Consider the following 14,192-nt stretch of genomic DNA (forward strand, 5'->3'; position numbering starts at 1 on the left):
CAATTGTACATATTTTACTTATTTAATGTTCAATTGCCAGCTTTCGATAGGATAAGTTTATTGGTGTTATTAGTTTGAGACAACCAATTAAACAACCTAAACTGGTTTATCTTATTGTGGTCCCTTACATGCTAAGGTCACAATGCAGGGTTCACCTACAACTAATATTCGGGTAGCAACTATCAATTTTTTTTTTTTAAATCAAAATGATCCAGTTACATATGTTTTAAGTTCAATGATTTAATTTAATAATGTAATTATACAAATGTTATAAGAGCATCATTAATAGTGAAGTTTTTGTTTTTGTTTTTGTTTTTTGTTTTTTTGTTGTGATTTTTGATAAGTTTTTGTATGTGTAATAGGAAAAAGAAAATGGATGAGAAGAAAAAAAAACAAATATAATTTTTAAAAAATAAAATAAAATAAAAAGTTGTCAGACGCGTATCTGGCACGTCTGACGCGCCCAACGGGCGCCTGCTGTGCACGAAACGTCGTTTGTTTGTTTTCTTGGTCACTATTTTGCAGAGCATCCGAAATTTTCCCTCCACCAAGTCAGCAAGCACTATTAAAAAAAATCAATAAAAAGCTTTTGATGTAGATGCTATAAGTTTAGTCCTCTATTTGACAATTTATCATTTTATTTTATTAACTATTTTCTATACAGCCAAAGACCTTGTGGTCTAGTGGCACTCGGTTTACACTCCCACATAAAGGGAAATGAGCCCATGTTTGGAGACAATTGTTGACTCTTTGTGCTTCAGTTACTACTCAAAAACTACTCAACCGGGGTGGCCCAAGTCGAGCCCATGTTTGGGCCACGTCTAAGGCAGCCAACCCCCCTTTATTTATGAGAGTGGAGGTAGTCCTTTATCTTGTTTGGGCCCCCTTAAACACTTGTAATAGTTTTACATATTCCTTGTGATACACGTTCTTTGTTTTTCTCTTTCTATATATATATAGTATTTTAAAAATATTTATACCGATTATATGATCACACATAATCGATATTGGTAATCATTTCAATTTCATATTCCTACCAAACATATGAAGTACTTTGAGCAAAAACAATTTCAATTATCAACGACTTGATTCCCATTCCAATTTAAATTCATATATCGGAACCAAACACACCTTAAAACTATACAATTGGCACAGGGCCCTAAAAGTGGAGCCATATCGGCATATCGCAATTTGCACAACCTATTCAATACTACTCATAACTCACTCCGTCATTCGTACTCCGTTTGTTTCCTAACCGTACCTTACAGTAAATCACAGGTTTTCGTAACCCGGCTTCACCAACAACAGGCTCCGTTAAACAGCTGCCCCTCTCATTCATTCTCACCCAAATTCCTTTCTCTCAGCTAGGGTTTCTGAAGCTCCGACCATCTAAACCGAGTATGTCTCAGCTCTTTTTCCCCTCCTTCAATGCACTCATGCATATATCTAGGTGAGTTTTCGGTTCTACAAAAAAATTAATTTTTGCGTTTTGTTCTTTCTCGTTTGCAGGGATTTTTGAAATTGATTGCTCCAGGAGTGCAAATGTGGAGAGAATGAAAGCGTTTCAGTTCGAGGTGAAGTTTTTATATTTTTAAATCGTTTTTTTTATTTTGAGAATTTACTTTCGCGTCAATAATTGTAGGCTGCTTGTCACTGGTGCTATTGGCTAATTAGTGATTTTTGCCCCCTTTTTATCTATCAGACTGTTCCTGAGTTCGCAGAAAACTGAGTGAGCTTTTAATTTTCAGGTAATGTATATCTCTTTTCGGTTATTCTTTTCCATGGACATGCTTTGATGGAGGTGGAATGTATCATTAGTGGAATTGAGTGAATGCATAATTCCAAAAGTAATTTGGCTAACTAATATCTGTTGTTTCGTGTACATGTTTAGGTTAAGTGACTGTTGTCTGTTAATCATGATTTAATTTTATAAAAAAAGGCTATTGAATTCAAATTACTTGTTTGTTGCTCCTACAAGTATCTATGTTGTCACTTGCCAATTATCAACGCCCCGAGTGAGTAAGATTGCCTTTTTACTTGGGGCGATAGGATCAGAAAAATGTATGGGTGAGCTGTACTCCCTTCCTTTATATTATTTTTCTTCCCCTTCAATTAAGGCTAGAGGATAATTCAGCATTCTCAATGGCAGAGCCAGCCACCAAATTTAGTGAATACAATGACCGGGCTATTATTTTTTAAGACATGCATATATATTTAAATTATTTTCATTAATAAATTATTCAATTTACTATAGTCTAAGCTGTATAGAAAATTTAAAGTACTTCTCTTTCAATAATTATAATTGAAAATACACTTTCAACACTTGCTGTAACCACTGGTAAAATCAAAGCTAATTATACAAGGAAAAAAAACTAATGGAAATACAATATTTTTTTTTGACTCCACTTATTTTTTAGCAAGAGAACCGACCTCTTTAATATTTGAAAATGCAGAGTTATAGTGCATATCCTGGACATAAGTCTCAACTCGATATATAATGTCGGAAGATCCACAAGTGAACATTTAAAAGATAAAATTGAGACAACTGAATAATAACTTTTTTCTTATTAAAAGTTGCGATTGAGTTAGTTGTACTTTAAAAATTATACTTCTTATGTATATAGTGACTCCTAAAATTTTAATTTTTTGGGGTTTAATTTTAAAATTGATCATAATATCATATAGATAATTAATAAATACCAAAATTTGAGTGGGATCAATTGACCCATTTAAATGGCTATTGCTCTGCCACTGAGTATTCTAGCTTTGGTATCAACTGTTAGAGTTGTAGTTCATTTCCCATCTCGGGTAAATCTCTGTATTTTAACCACTGTTATGTGTTAAGTGAATATATTGTTAGGAAATGCCAAAAATAGTTGCAGATAATAAGTGGAGCATGCGAAGCCAGTGTAAATGTTTGTGAGGAGGAACTGAATTATTATAAATTATGACTTGTTCTTCCTATACTGAAAACTGTGAGTCCAACTAGGGAGCTTCAAATTTTATAGAATACTGATGAATATTTTGTTCTGCTCTGAGCCTCTGATTGCCAGTGGATAGCACAATGGTCCAATATAGTTGCTTAAATGCAATAAGATATCATTAGATAGTCTATACATTCCCCAGTCAAGAGGGTCACGTACAGACTCCAGGTGGAACTAGATAATGGATTGCAACATAAAAAAAGGAAAAATATTTTGTGAATTATAATTTAGGTTAGTATTGAATTTTTCATTCTTTAGCTGGATCTGATGTAGGACTATTATTCATCAAATTTCTTGGTCAAATACTTAATCTCCTGTTTATTTAAGCTTATCTTGATGGAGGTAGGACTTGGAAAGGATAAAAACTCTTTTTAAAGTCCAACCATTGTTGAACTCTTCATTATTAGAAGAGCACAAGGGAAATATTTAGACTATGGACCACCACATAAACCAGTGTCCCGTAACTTTTGTTTTGAGTGGCAAATTATTTTGTACTTTTCTTGCTAATGCATATCATAGATTTGTAGTTATGTTTCATTATAAATTATTTCTATTGCAGGGAGTTTTAGTGTAAGCATCACAAGCAAGAGGATGGGTGATGAAGCTTTTGATGGGCAAACCTTGACTGAAAAGTTGTCTAAACTTAACAGTTCACAACAAAGCATAGAATGTATCCTTTTAATAAAAGATTGAGTTGTTTCATGTCTCTTTTGCTGCTGTAATAATAGCTAAAAGTGATTGTATGCGAGCAAACACAAAGAAACTAAGCTAACCTTGTAAAATAAATCATTGCAGATTATTTCTCTCTTTTAACAAAATTCCTTCATGGTTAATTTGGTCTTTTTTGGGAGGATTATTAGATCTTTCCCCTTTTGTGTGTGTGTGTGTGTGGAGTCCTTTCATTGTGATGGACGTGATGTAATAAATATTAGTATATCACCCTTAAAGCCTGAAGTGCAGCACTATGCCCCACTTCACCTCACTATTGCTAGTATTCCATGTGTTTCACATGACTTCGTTCTTGACAGTCTGAGTAGTGCTGCATAGGCTAGAGCTTTGACAGCACTAATGCCCTTTTTTTTTTTTTTTTAAATAATTTATCCCTTCTGTAAGTGGCTTTTGAGTTCCAATATTTCATTTTAAATATTGCAAGTTCATTCCGTTAACCTGTTCATTTACTTATCAATTCTCCCATTTTGAAAAAAAAATCACAGTGGGTTAAAAATTCAGAGATGCTTTTTCAGAAAAGATAATGTTGGCATTTAACTACAACCTTTTGTATTTCTACAAGGACCATTTTGAGTTTCATGCTTGTAACTTCTTGTTTTCAAATTCCTTGAGTTACCCAGAGAATGACCTGCAATAATTTATGCAGTCTCCATCTCCCATTTTGAAAAGTTTAAGAGATTGATGCTTTCTATCTTAAAGAAAATGCAAGAATAAGTAGGTCTTTCTACTTCTAGTACTAATAACATCCTAGTATTGAGCAAAATATGGTTAGATGATTATTCTGTTTGTTTTTAAGCTTATGGAGCCTGGATTGTTTCTTTAACATTCAATCAGCGTTGTCTCGTTGGTGCACTTCATTCAGGAAAAAAGCCAAGCAAATTGTTGAAACATGGGATAAATTATTTAAATCTGCACAGAAAGAGCAGCGTGTTGCATTTTTATATTTGGCCAATGATATCCTGCAAAATAGTCGTCGCAAAGGCAGTGAGTTTGTCAATGAATTCTGGAAGGTCCTACCAGCTGCTCTTAAGCAAGTTTATGAAAGTGGTCATGAATCTGGGAAGAAAGTTGCATCCAGATTGGTAATTCTTTTAACCTCTTTATGTGGCTGGTGTTTTTCTATATTCTATCAGTTTCCTAGTCAAGAAATAAAGTTGAAGTTGCATTTAATCTCGGTCTACAAGATTGAGGTCTGGCTCAGTCACAATGAACAACCTAAATTATGAGTGCTGAGCTTGCTGGATTTTTGAAAATAATAATTTGGAATAGAGTCCTCCCCAACCCACCAAAAAAAACCCAAAAATTATGAAGCTTCATTTTTCTCCTTCATTTCTTCAATACCATATTTACTGGCAACTTTGACTGGGGACACAGAATTTTTTTTTTAAAAAAGGACCTTCAATGCGCGCGCGCACACACACACACACACATATATTCAAGTAATCTTGCTTGATGCTGAAGGGCTGACTGAGAAATTGTGCAAAATGTTTTTTCAAATTAGATTTAACTCTATCTTATAACCAGTTTTGTCCAACAGTGTGGGAGTTCCTCTCTTCATACATGTGTGTGTGTGTCTATATATATATATGGATGATGCACTGTTATGTCATTTGTGGTAAACCGGCAAATATCTTTTTATTTTTTTATTTTTATTTTATTTTTTAAATAACATAGTCAAAGTAGTGTGCTTGTGATATGTTGCAAAACCAAGTGTTTTTTCTGAAGTTGAACTTCTAACAAACCTAATTCCTAAAGCCTTCTATGCTGTTTATCCCCAGAGAAAATGTGTGTGTGTGTGTTTTGCTAAATTGTGTAGCACTCGGAAGCATATTATCTAGGTTTAGGATTTCCCTTATCAAAATAAAAATCCTGGGGTTTATGATTTCTCATCAGCAACCTTTGGTAGACTAATAATTTGTGACAAAATGCAGATTTAAATGCAGCCTTCTTCTCAAACTATAGTATTTTTTCAAGTCCTCTTATTCTATATCTATTTGCACTTTATTAGGTTGACATATGGGAAGAGAGAAAAGTTTTTGGATCTAGGGGTCAACTTCTTAAAGATGAAGTGCTGGGTAAAAATCCATCTTTACCAGTCAGCAATGGCAAGAATCCAAACCCTATAAAGGTTATAAAGAGAGATGCTCATTCTTTGAGAATTGTAAGTATCATATCTTTTTGCTTCAAAAATCAGACTGTTCTCTTTTTTGGATGTGATATCTGATTGATTGTCTGAACATCCAGAAATTGGCTGTCGGGGATCTTCCTGAAAAAATTATAACAGCATTCCAGGTGGTCCATGATGAAAACACCAATGAAAAAGCTGCCTTAAATAAGTGTAAGGATGCTCTTTCTCATTTCAAAGAAATGGAGAAAGACATTGCTAACATTTCCTCTCAGGGTAAGAACTCAATTTCCTTTCATAATGAATTCATACTTCACCTCAATCTCCTTTGGTTATCTTTTAATGTCTTTTAATGGACTAGTAATTTAAAACTTACAAGTTGAATTGAGTTTTGTTTTCATTCTAAGCGGAAAGGTAACGGCCTTGTTTGGTAAATGACTGTTAGCTGCTTGGGTTAGAGGGTATAACTAGTTGATAACATTAGCTGATTGTAGAAAATTGTTTGGTAAATTAGTTGTTAGCTGATAGCTGTTTGATATAATTTCTTTTCTCAAAAAGCTAATTGAATAAGTTGCTTTGAGCAACTTTTGAAATTTTAGCATTTTGGAGTTACAAAAAGCTTATTAACCAAACACTTGTATTGATTTTTGAACCAAGTCAAATAGCAATAGTGGTCAAATAAGCCAAAATTGGCTGATAAGCTAACTATTTTACCAAACAGTGCCAACATATTTGTAAATAACCCCTTAAACTTAACAAAATATTGGCCAAGGAAAGTAATATAGGAAAACTAAAGGTGGCCGTGGTCCGGTCCAACACTCCAACCGATGGGCCAAAACTGAACTGTACACTATTTGAACCGAACCTGAATCATAACCGTATTAAAAGGTTATGGTTAAGGTTCGAACCTAATAACTATGGTTAATGTTAAGGTTTATATTTTTGTCAACCGTGAATTGTCAGTTAATGAACTGAATTGGATGGTAGTTGTATGTTGTATGGGAATAAAATTACTCTTAAGATGTAAATATATGTTGTATGTAGTACTTCATAATACTAGTAGTCTCATAGACTCATAGTATTAAGTATGGTGCAAAATTGAGTTAATTGCATGCATGCATATTCTCGATAGGGTCGGCCCTCTTTCATACAATCATACTCTCACTCTCTCTCAACCAATCAGCTAAGTTAGTAATGGATATATTATATTTTAAAAACTAAATGTTAAAACTTAAAATGTAATTAAAAAAAAGCGGTTATCCGAAGGTTCATGAACTGCCAAGGAACCGTATTTAACAGTTAAGGTTTTGGTTCATGCTATTTATGAACTGTGAACTGAACCAAATCGTGGCCACCTATGAGGAAAACCAGGATGATGACCAATTAACTCCTTGTGAAGTTAATTTTGATTTCTCAAGTGCTGTTTAATTTATGATACTGCACTCCTCAATTTTTATAACAGACTTCTTTAGTCCCAATGTTATTGGATGCACCTATCTTTGAAAGCATTCTTTATCTTTGTTTTCCTATTTTACTTTCTTTTGGAGTTTATAGCATATTCATAACATGAAGATGACTTCACACAAAGCACACTCCTAACTTAAAATTTGAAGTTTATGGTTATACAAGTAATAAGACAAGTGCAAAGGTTCAATGCTGGCAAATCTGTCACCAACTTAATTCTCATATTACATGCCTAATTAATCTGAAATTGAAAATTTGAGATGGATTGTATTACTTTGTTATTTCATCTTAACAGCTTGCTTCTGACCACCTTCATTGTGTATTGATGTTGCTGTCTACTTTCTTTGGAGAATTGTGATGATAGTTGATACCATTTCTTAAGTCTCATGTAGTATTGGGATACATTTTGATTTGGATAGAAATGTCAATTTGACCTTTGTTAATTTTTTCTGTCAAGATTTTGATAACTTAACCTAATTTCATTCAATTTAGTTCCTCCATAAAAAAAAATGCCAGTTGTATTTCATTTGTTTACTCGATCCAAAAAATCAGTTATTGACTTGCCACTTATACAGTTTAACAAAACTCCAACTGTTCAGTTTAGTCATTTTTGTTAAAATATCATCATTTATCTCTCTCTCTCATCTGACTCCAAAAAAACAGTTAATGACTTGCTACCTGTACAATATTAAAAAAAAATCATAATATTTCGATATTATATAGGTAGCTGATTTGTCTAGATTGGGTAAAAAAAGATAGAACTGTTACTTTTTTAATAAAGGTACCAAATTGAATATAACTTGACCAATGTATTGAAATATTGGCAGAAAAAGATAACATGGGACAAAAATGACATATAGTATAGGGTCCAAATTAATACTTTTGAGTTTTGCCCTTTTATCTGATCGGCAGCCATGAAATTCATTTACCTGGGTGTATCTGTGTCAGAATTCTTTGGTATGCTGAAGGTATCATGGTACTATCCTAAAAAAATAATTATAAAACTTACTTAAAAAGTTGAGCATATTGTGTTGGCTACCTATCCCTGAATTCAAGCTGCATAGATCATAATTGGACTTTATTGTACTTGAGTTTTCTTTTGCCTGCATTTTCCTAACATTCTTTATATGGCATGCACCTTTCTTGCATCCTTTTTTGGATGCGAGTTGAGTTCAATTATGCATGATTCTCCCTGTTTCTTGCTTAAGGATTCTTATTAATCTATTATCTTTCAATGGTTGCTCAGGGACTGCACAGGGATCTGAAATGGCGGATAAGATCCAAGAACAGGAGAATGTACTTCAGCAATGCGTTACCCAACTTGAAAATTCTGAAGCATCCAGGGTTGCCTTGATTTCTCAACTAATGGAAGCAGTTCAGGATGAAGTATGCTCTTCTATTATTTTTGCCATGCTTCTAGCTATATTTTAGCACACACTAGTTCTACTATACTGTGTTTAGTGCACTCTAGTTCTTACAGACCCTTGCTTTCCAGGAATCAAAACTGGAGCTTATACGGAATGATATGAAGGTGAGGATTCCTCTTCTTCATCTTTAATACCCCTTGTCTTCTCTTATGTGAATTATTTTACTGGCTTAGTAGAATGCTAGATGCAATCTTTTCTTGTAACTATTGACATATTCAGTTTATTTGATATTATATCCACCTCGATGCATTGGTTGTCATCAAATGGTAATGGACTTAATTCACTCATCAATAATTTTACTGGTATACCAAACCATGATCACGCCTTTTTGACCCTCAACATCATTATTGCTTTCCTTTATAAATTCATCAGACCTCTTGTGGCTGTAACCAGAGAACATCCACACTAATTTTAACTATACTACTGCCTTAATCATTTGATTCCTGACAAGGTATGTCCAAGAAATCAATCCTATAAGCACTAAAATTTCTGAACCTAGGTGTTACCTTTGGGACTTCCATTAGACATAAGGTAATCATCATAGCAGCACCGACTTCTAAAGGTAATGCTCATAGTGGTATCATTGTAACAGGGATGTTTCATCTACTGATAACAATATCTGCAATTATAAGCAGGATACATTGAACTAATCTACAAAGTAGGGATGCCATTTCTAGCTCTAAAACTGATGGGTTGGCTCAAAAAGACTGTAAAATTAATGGGTTAGGGAAAAAATTGAACTCGATAAGAAAATCAGCCTGATAGCTTAAAACTGATAAACCTGATGGTGTAAGCAGGCTAGCCTAATGGTTTGAGCTGCTCAAGGCTTGTCTTTGTTTCACAAGTGATGTGGTACAAAGTACAAAAGGGAGCTCTTGTGTAAAGGCTCCCCCTTAATCTTTCTCTTTTATAAAATTAAGTTTTTAAGCATAAGTTAATAAATATATTAATATATTTATTACAAAATAAATTATTGTTTATGAAAATAAATATTGAAAAATAAAACTTATTATAAATATAATATTATAAACATGAATACAATAATTTTTTATTTGTTAAAATTTTAAATAAAAACAAATTTATTAATATACAAAAATTTATATTTATATATTTTATACAAATGTCTAGAGCTGATACATTATGCTTTTGAGTTGGGATTTGAAATTGAAGATTTGGATGGATTAATTGATGTTTTAAGTTTAAATTTATATTTATTAATGTAAATGTGGTAGTTTGTTAATATTTTAAGTGTAGGACGTTAATTTGAAAATGTCGAGAATTTTAATTGAGCCCGACTAAAAAGGGCTTGATAGCCCAGTGTTTTAGAGTTAGGGCCTTTTGGCTCAATTAGCCTGAACTGATGAGCTTGATGACCCCGAGCGGGTTTACCTAATTGACATCCCTATTTCCCTACCACAAAATACTTTCAGGTACTGGATGTTGTAGTCTGATAACTAATTTGAGGGCAGCATTGTTTTCCACAATTTATGATTTTTAATTTAATACTCTTGTCAATTTTAGCTGTTTAATCATTGTGCAGATTAGCTGTCCAACTTTTTACTGGTTATATCTGAATCAGGCTTGACTATATATTGTCTACTTAAAACATGACTGCATCTTGGGTGACTTGTAACATTTTATTTATACCTGTAACCAAATTTCTTTTGATCGTAAATTTGTCTAAATTGTCTTCAGGTCCAGACCTGCTCTTTTTATGGTCAATTTCACAAAATTTCATCCCCAAGTTTAAAACATGAATGCATCTTGGCTTTATTTTTAGCATGGCATCTTCTTTCTGTTGTTGCTAGATACAAGTAAATTGGACTATAAATCTTAATTCATTGGTGTATACCTGCTATTTTTCATTCTCTCTCCCCCCTCCCTCTAGTTTGAGTGTCATTTGTTTCTTTGTCAATAAGCTTGGGCTAATTCATGGAACTTAATAAATGAAAATTGCAGAACCTCTGATCTTGTTCTGCTTCCCTGTGGTCAGTAGACATGGTATTGCTAGTCTCGGACTCCAGTTGTGAAATGTTTGGAATTTGAATATGTAGTTTTCCGAGAACCTAAGAATTCTGAGGCTTGGGAACAATCAAAGAATCAGATATTTAGGTGCAGCTTAAAGTTTTATGAATTTGCATTAAACTTTAAGGGGGCGTTTAGTTCAGGTTATCTCACATAACTCTAGAAATGTAAATATTGTAATATCGTATACCCTTGTTTGGTTCAAGGGAATGTGAGATTGCCAAACAATGTTTTTAGGTCATTTTTAGTAACATTCATGTGAATCACATTCCTTCCAAATTCTTAGGCTTTGTTAGATTCCTGAGATTGTTACATTACCTCAAAATATCCCTTGAACCAAACACCCTCTAATGTTCCATCCTGATTCTCCTTGTGGGGAATTTACCCTGATTTTATATTACTTCCTGGTTTGACATTTTAAGCATCCTATCAGCAGGTTATGTTTCATTTTAATGGAAATAACATTTCGAGTCACTCTGTTTTAATGTTTCTTGTGTTTGAAAGCAAGAAAGTTATGCCCTTCATTTTATTGTAAGAACATTCTTAAGGTTTAACACTAAGGATGTTTACCAAAATTTGAATGAATTTACAACTATGCCACTAATTCATTTTGAATTTATGTTGTCCATTCCCTGCTAAATAAGTAAGCAAAACAGTCTGTCTTTTCTTTCAACTCAATTCCTGTCATTGAACCACAATGCATTTTGTACGTTGAAATGTATCCTAAACAAAATACTCTATAGAATGGGTTGAATGTTGTATGCTCAATTTCTTGTGTTAGATAATGATTGCAATTCATGTTTTTGGATTTTGGTTGACTCTTCTACTTCATATGCAGGCTGCTCATAAGCAGATTGAACAGGCAGCGAATATGAGAAAAAGGTTGACATCTCCCTTTCTTCCAATAGAAGCAGCAGCAAGGGCAGCTGAACCGATCCCACCTTCTGCACAGCTGACAAGCGTTGTTCCTTTGCCTACAAATCCCATTACTTCATTTGCATCTTCCAAACCTACTGACGAGGAAAGCAAGAGAGCAGCAGCTGCCGCTGTTGCTGCAAAACTCGCTGCATCGACATCCTCTGCTCAAATGCTGACCTCTGTTCTCTCGAGCCTTGTTGCGGAAGAGGCTGCTGCCTCTATGAGCAGTGGCTTGAAAAGAGGATTTTCTTCCAACTTACCTTACGGTTCTCCAGAGAAGAGGCCCAAGTTGGACAATCCGGCGACTTTTTCTGATATGAATAAAGCAGATGGAGGTGGTTCCGCCTATTTCTCTACAGGCATGCAATCCTTGCCCCAGACAAATCCAATGCCCGCTGCATTCCCTCCACCACCGCCCCCGCCACCCATACCTCCGGCAAATTCCCCTCCAAGTCAATTGGTTCAATCTGCAGCTATGATGATGGGCGTTTTACCCTACGGGTATGGTTCTGCCGGTAGCCTCCCACCCCCACCTATGCCCATCGCAACGGGACTGACAAGGCCGCCACCACTTCAACCTCCTCAGCAGCCAACACAGCAGCAGCTGCAAATCCCGCAGTCCCATTCTCAGCAACAGCAGCAACAGCCTGTCAGTGGCGGTTTCTACCCGCCCCCAGGATTCGGTTTCTATGGACAGAGCCCTCAAACAACACCACCTCCTGTTCCCAGGCAATAAGCCCTTTTGAGAATATGAAAATCCCTTGTGATTTTGTACATTAATATGAAGTCTCATCTAGACAGAGGAAGTGTTTTAATCTAGTTTTTACCTTTCACCTCTCAACCCTACCCCCCATTCCCTCAAACAGATGAAAGTAGCTTTCTGCATGAACTCCCTGTTTGCACCCTCTGTACTAACCGTTAGGGTGCTTTGCTACAGTAAGGATACATGTACCTATCTGTAACAGTTGGTATAGGACTTTGTTTAAGGTAGAAATAGTTATTACAAAAACCTAATTTAATTTTCGAAACTTTTGTTTATCCTTTACATGTAAAGTTTTCTATTTTACTTTTATTTCTGAATTTTAGGCCGTGCTTATTTTCAATTTTCAATTTTTCTATCTGGTTTTAAATTGGAGAAATGTAATACGCAGTAAAGAATTCAATTAGTTGTTACACATATACTATATAAATATAAATATACAATTTAACAATCAATTTAGATTTTTAGTTAAGATATAACACATTTTTCAATTTGGTATCAGAGTTAAATTTCATGTCAAGCTATTCAAGTTATTTTAGGGGTGATGAATTTTGTCTTTGGGACCCAAATAATTACAATCTAAACCTCTTGGCATTAGAGCAGGGGTTCATCTTTACTTCAAGAGTCGAAATAGGCTTATCTTTATAATGTGAATGTAGTATAGTATATGACACTATTTATGATCGAATTCCTTATATAATGTAAATGTATAGTATAATATATGGCATTTTTTATGATCGAATTCCTTATATCGGCTATGGGCTATGGCCAACTCGTTCCACGTGAAACGGGAATTGGAAAGAAAGACAAAAAACATAATTATTGGACTCCAAATAACAATACATAATTATATTATTGGACAGAACAATGAATTAAGACAAAACCAGGTAAATAACGAAGGTCAAAGGGACAATGCCGTTTTCGCGTGGTGGCGCAATTTTCAACCTGATTTTTCCCTTCTAAAAAACAACAACAACAACAATAACAATAATAATAATAATAATAATAATAATAATAATAATAATAATAATAATAATCAAATACCTCCTTCAATTTTATATGAAAAGTTAATTAAATTCTTGAATTTTAAAAAATTTAATTCAATACATCAACATGTCATTTTTGTACATCAACTTTAAAAAACTACTTATTCACACGTAATAGTCAGTTATTAGGGTTTTGGTGAGCTTCCGACGACCCACGGTAACGAAGGCGAACGCCAATTGTCGGTCACTAGTTTTACCAATTGGAAGCTTGTCAAAATCCTAATAACTAGTTATTACAGGTGAATAACTGGTTCTTGAGTGCCGATGCACAAAAATAGCATATTGATGTGTTTATAAATTGTTAACTTTTTAAAGTTGATCAATAGTTTAATTGATTTTTCGTGTATAGCTTAGAGACATATTTGACTATTTTTTCACTTAATAAAAAGTATAATTTCAATGTACTTTAACCAAAGGTTTCGAGTTCAAGCATGGTGAGTGTAGTCACCTTAAAATTCATGAGGTAGTATTTTATCATTTTTTAAAGTCTTACTCTCGCATGAATAGATAAGTTTAAATGTCTTAAATTTTAGTTTACTTTGTCCGGATAAACATATAGGCCCTGTTTGGTAAATGACAGTTGGCTGTTTGGATTAGAAGGTATAATTTGTTGATAATATTAGCTGATTGTAGAAAGTTGTTTGATAAATTAGCTGTTAGCTGATAGCTGTTTGGTATAATTTCTTTTCTCAAAAAGCTAATTGAAAAGGCTGC

The 14,192-nt window shown here is 34.0% G+C and overlaps 1 protein-coding gene across 2 annotated transcripts; it reads left to right on the plus strand.

Annotated features, from left to right (window-relative positions):
- Positions 1–1,217: 1,217 nt before the first annotated feature.
- Positions 1,218–12,744, plus strand: LOC116006711 (regulation of nuclear pre-mRNA domain-containing protein 1B-like). Of its 2 annotated transcripts, XM_031247195.1 has the most exons (10): positions 1,219–1,398; positions 1,510–1,574; positions 1,703–1,748; positions 3,544–3,654; positions 4,548–4,795; positions 5,722–5,874; positions 5,958–6,114; positions 8,549–8,688; positions 8,798–8,833; positions 11,593–12,744. In XM_031247195.1, the coding sequence occupies exons 4-10, from the start codon at positions 3,576–3,578 to the stop codon at positions 12,406–12,408; spliced, it is 1,629 nt and encodes a 542-aa protein (XP_031103055.1). In that variant the 5' UTR covers positions 1,219–1,398; positions 1,510–1,574; positions 1,703–1,748; positions 3,544–3,575; the 3' UTR covers positions 12,409–12,744. The 2 variants fall into 2 exon arrangements, with proteins under 2 accessions (XP_031103056.1, XP_031103055.1); XM_031247196.1 differs by lacking the exon at positions 1,703–1,748 and having other exon boundaries at positions 1,218–1,398.
- Positions 12,745–14,192: the final 1,448 nt, after the last annotated feature.

The sequence above is a fragment of the Ipomoea triloba genome, chromosome 15 (assembly GCF_003576645.1).
Source record: "Ipomoea triloba cultivar NCNSP0323 chromosome 15, ASM357664v1".
NCBI classification, from domain to species: domain Eukaryota; kingdom Viridiplantae; phylum Streptophyta; class Magnoliopsida; order Solanales; family Convolvulaceae; genus Ipomoea; species Ipomoea triloba.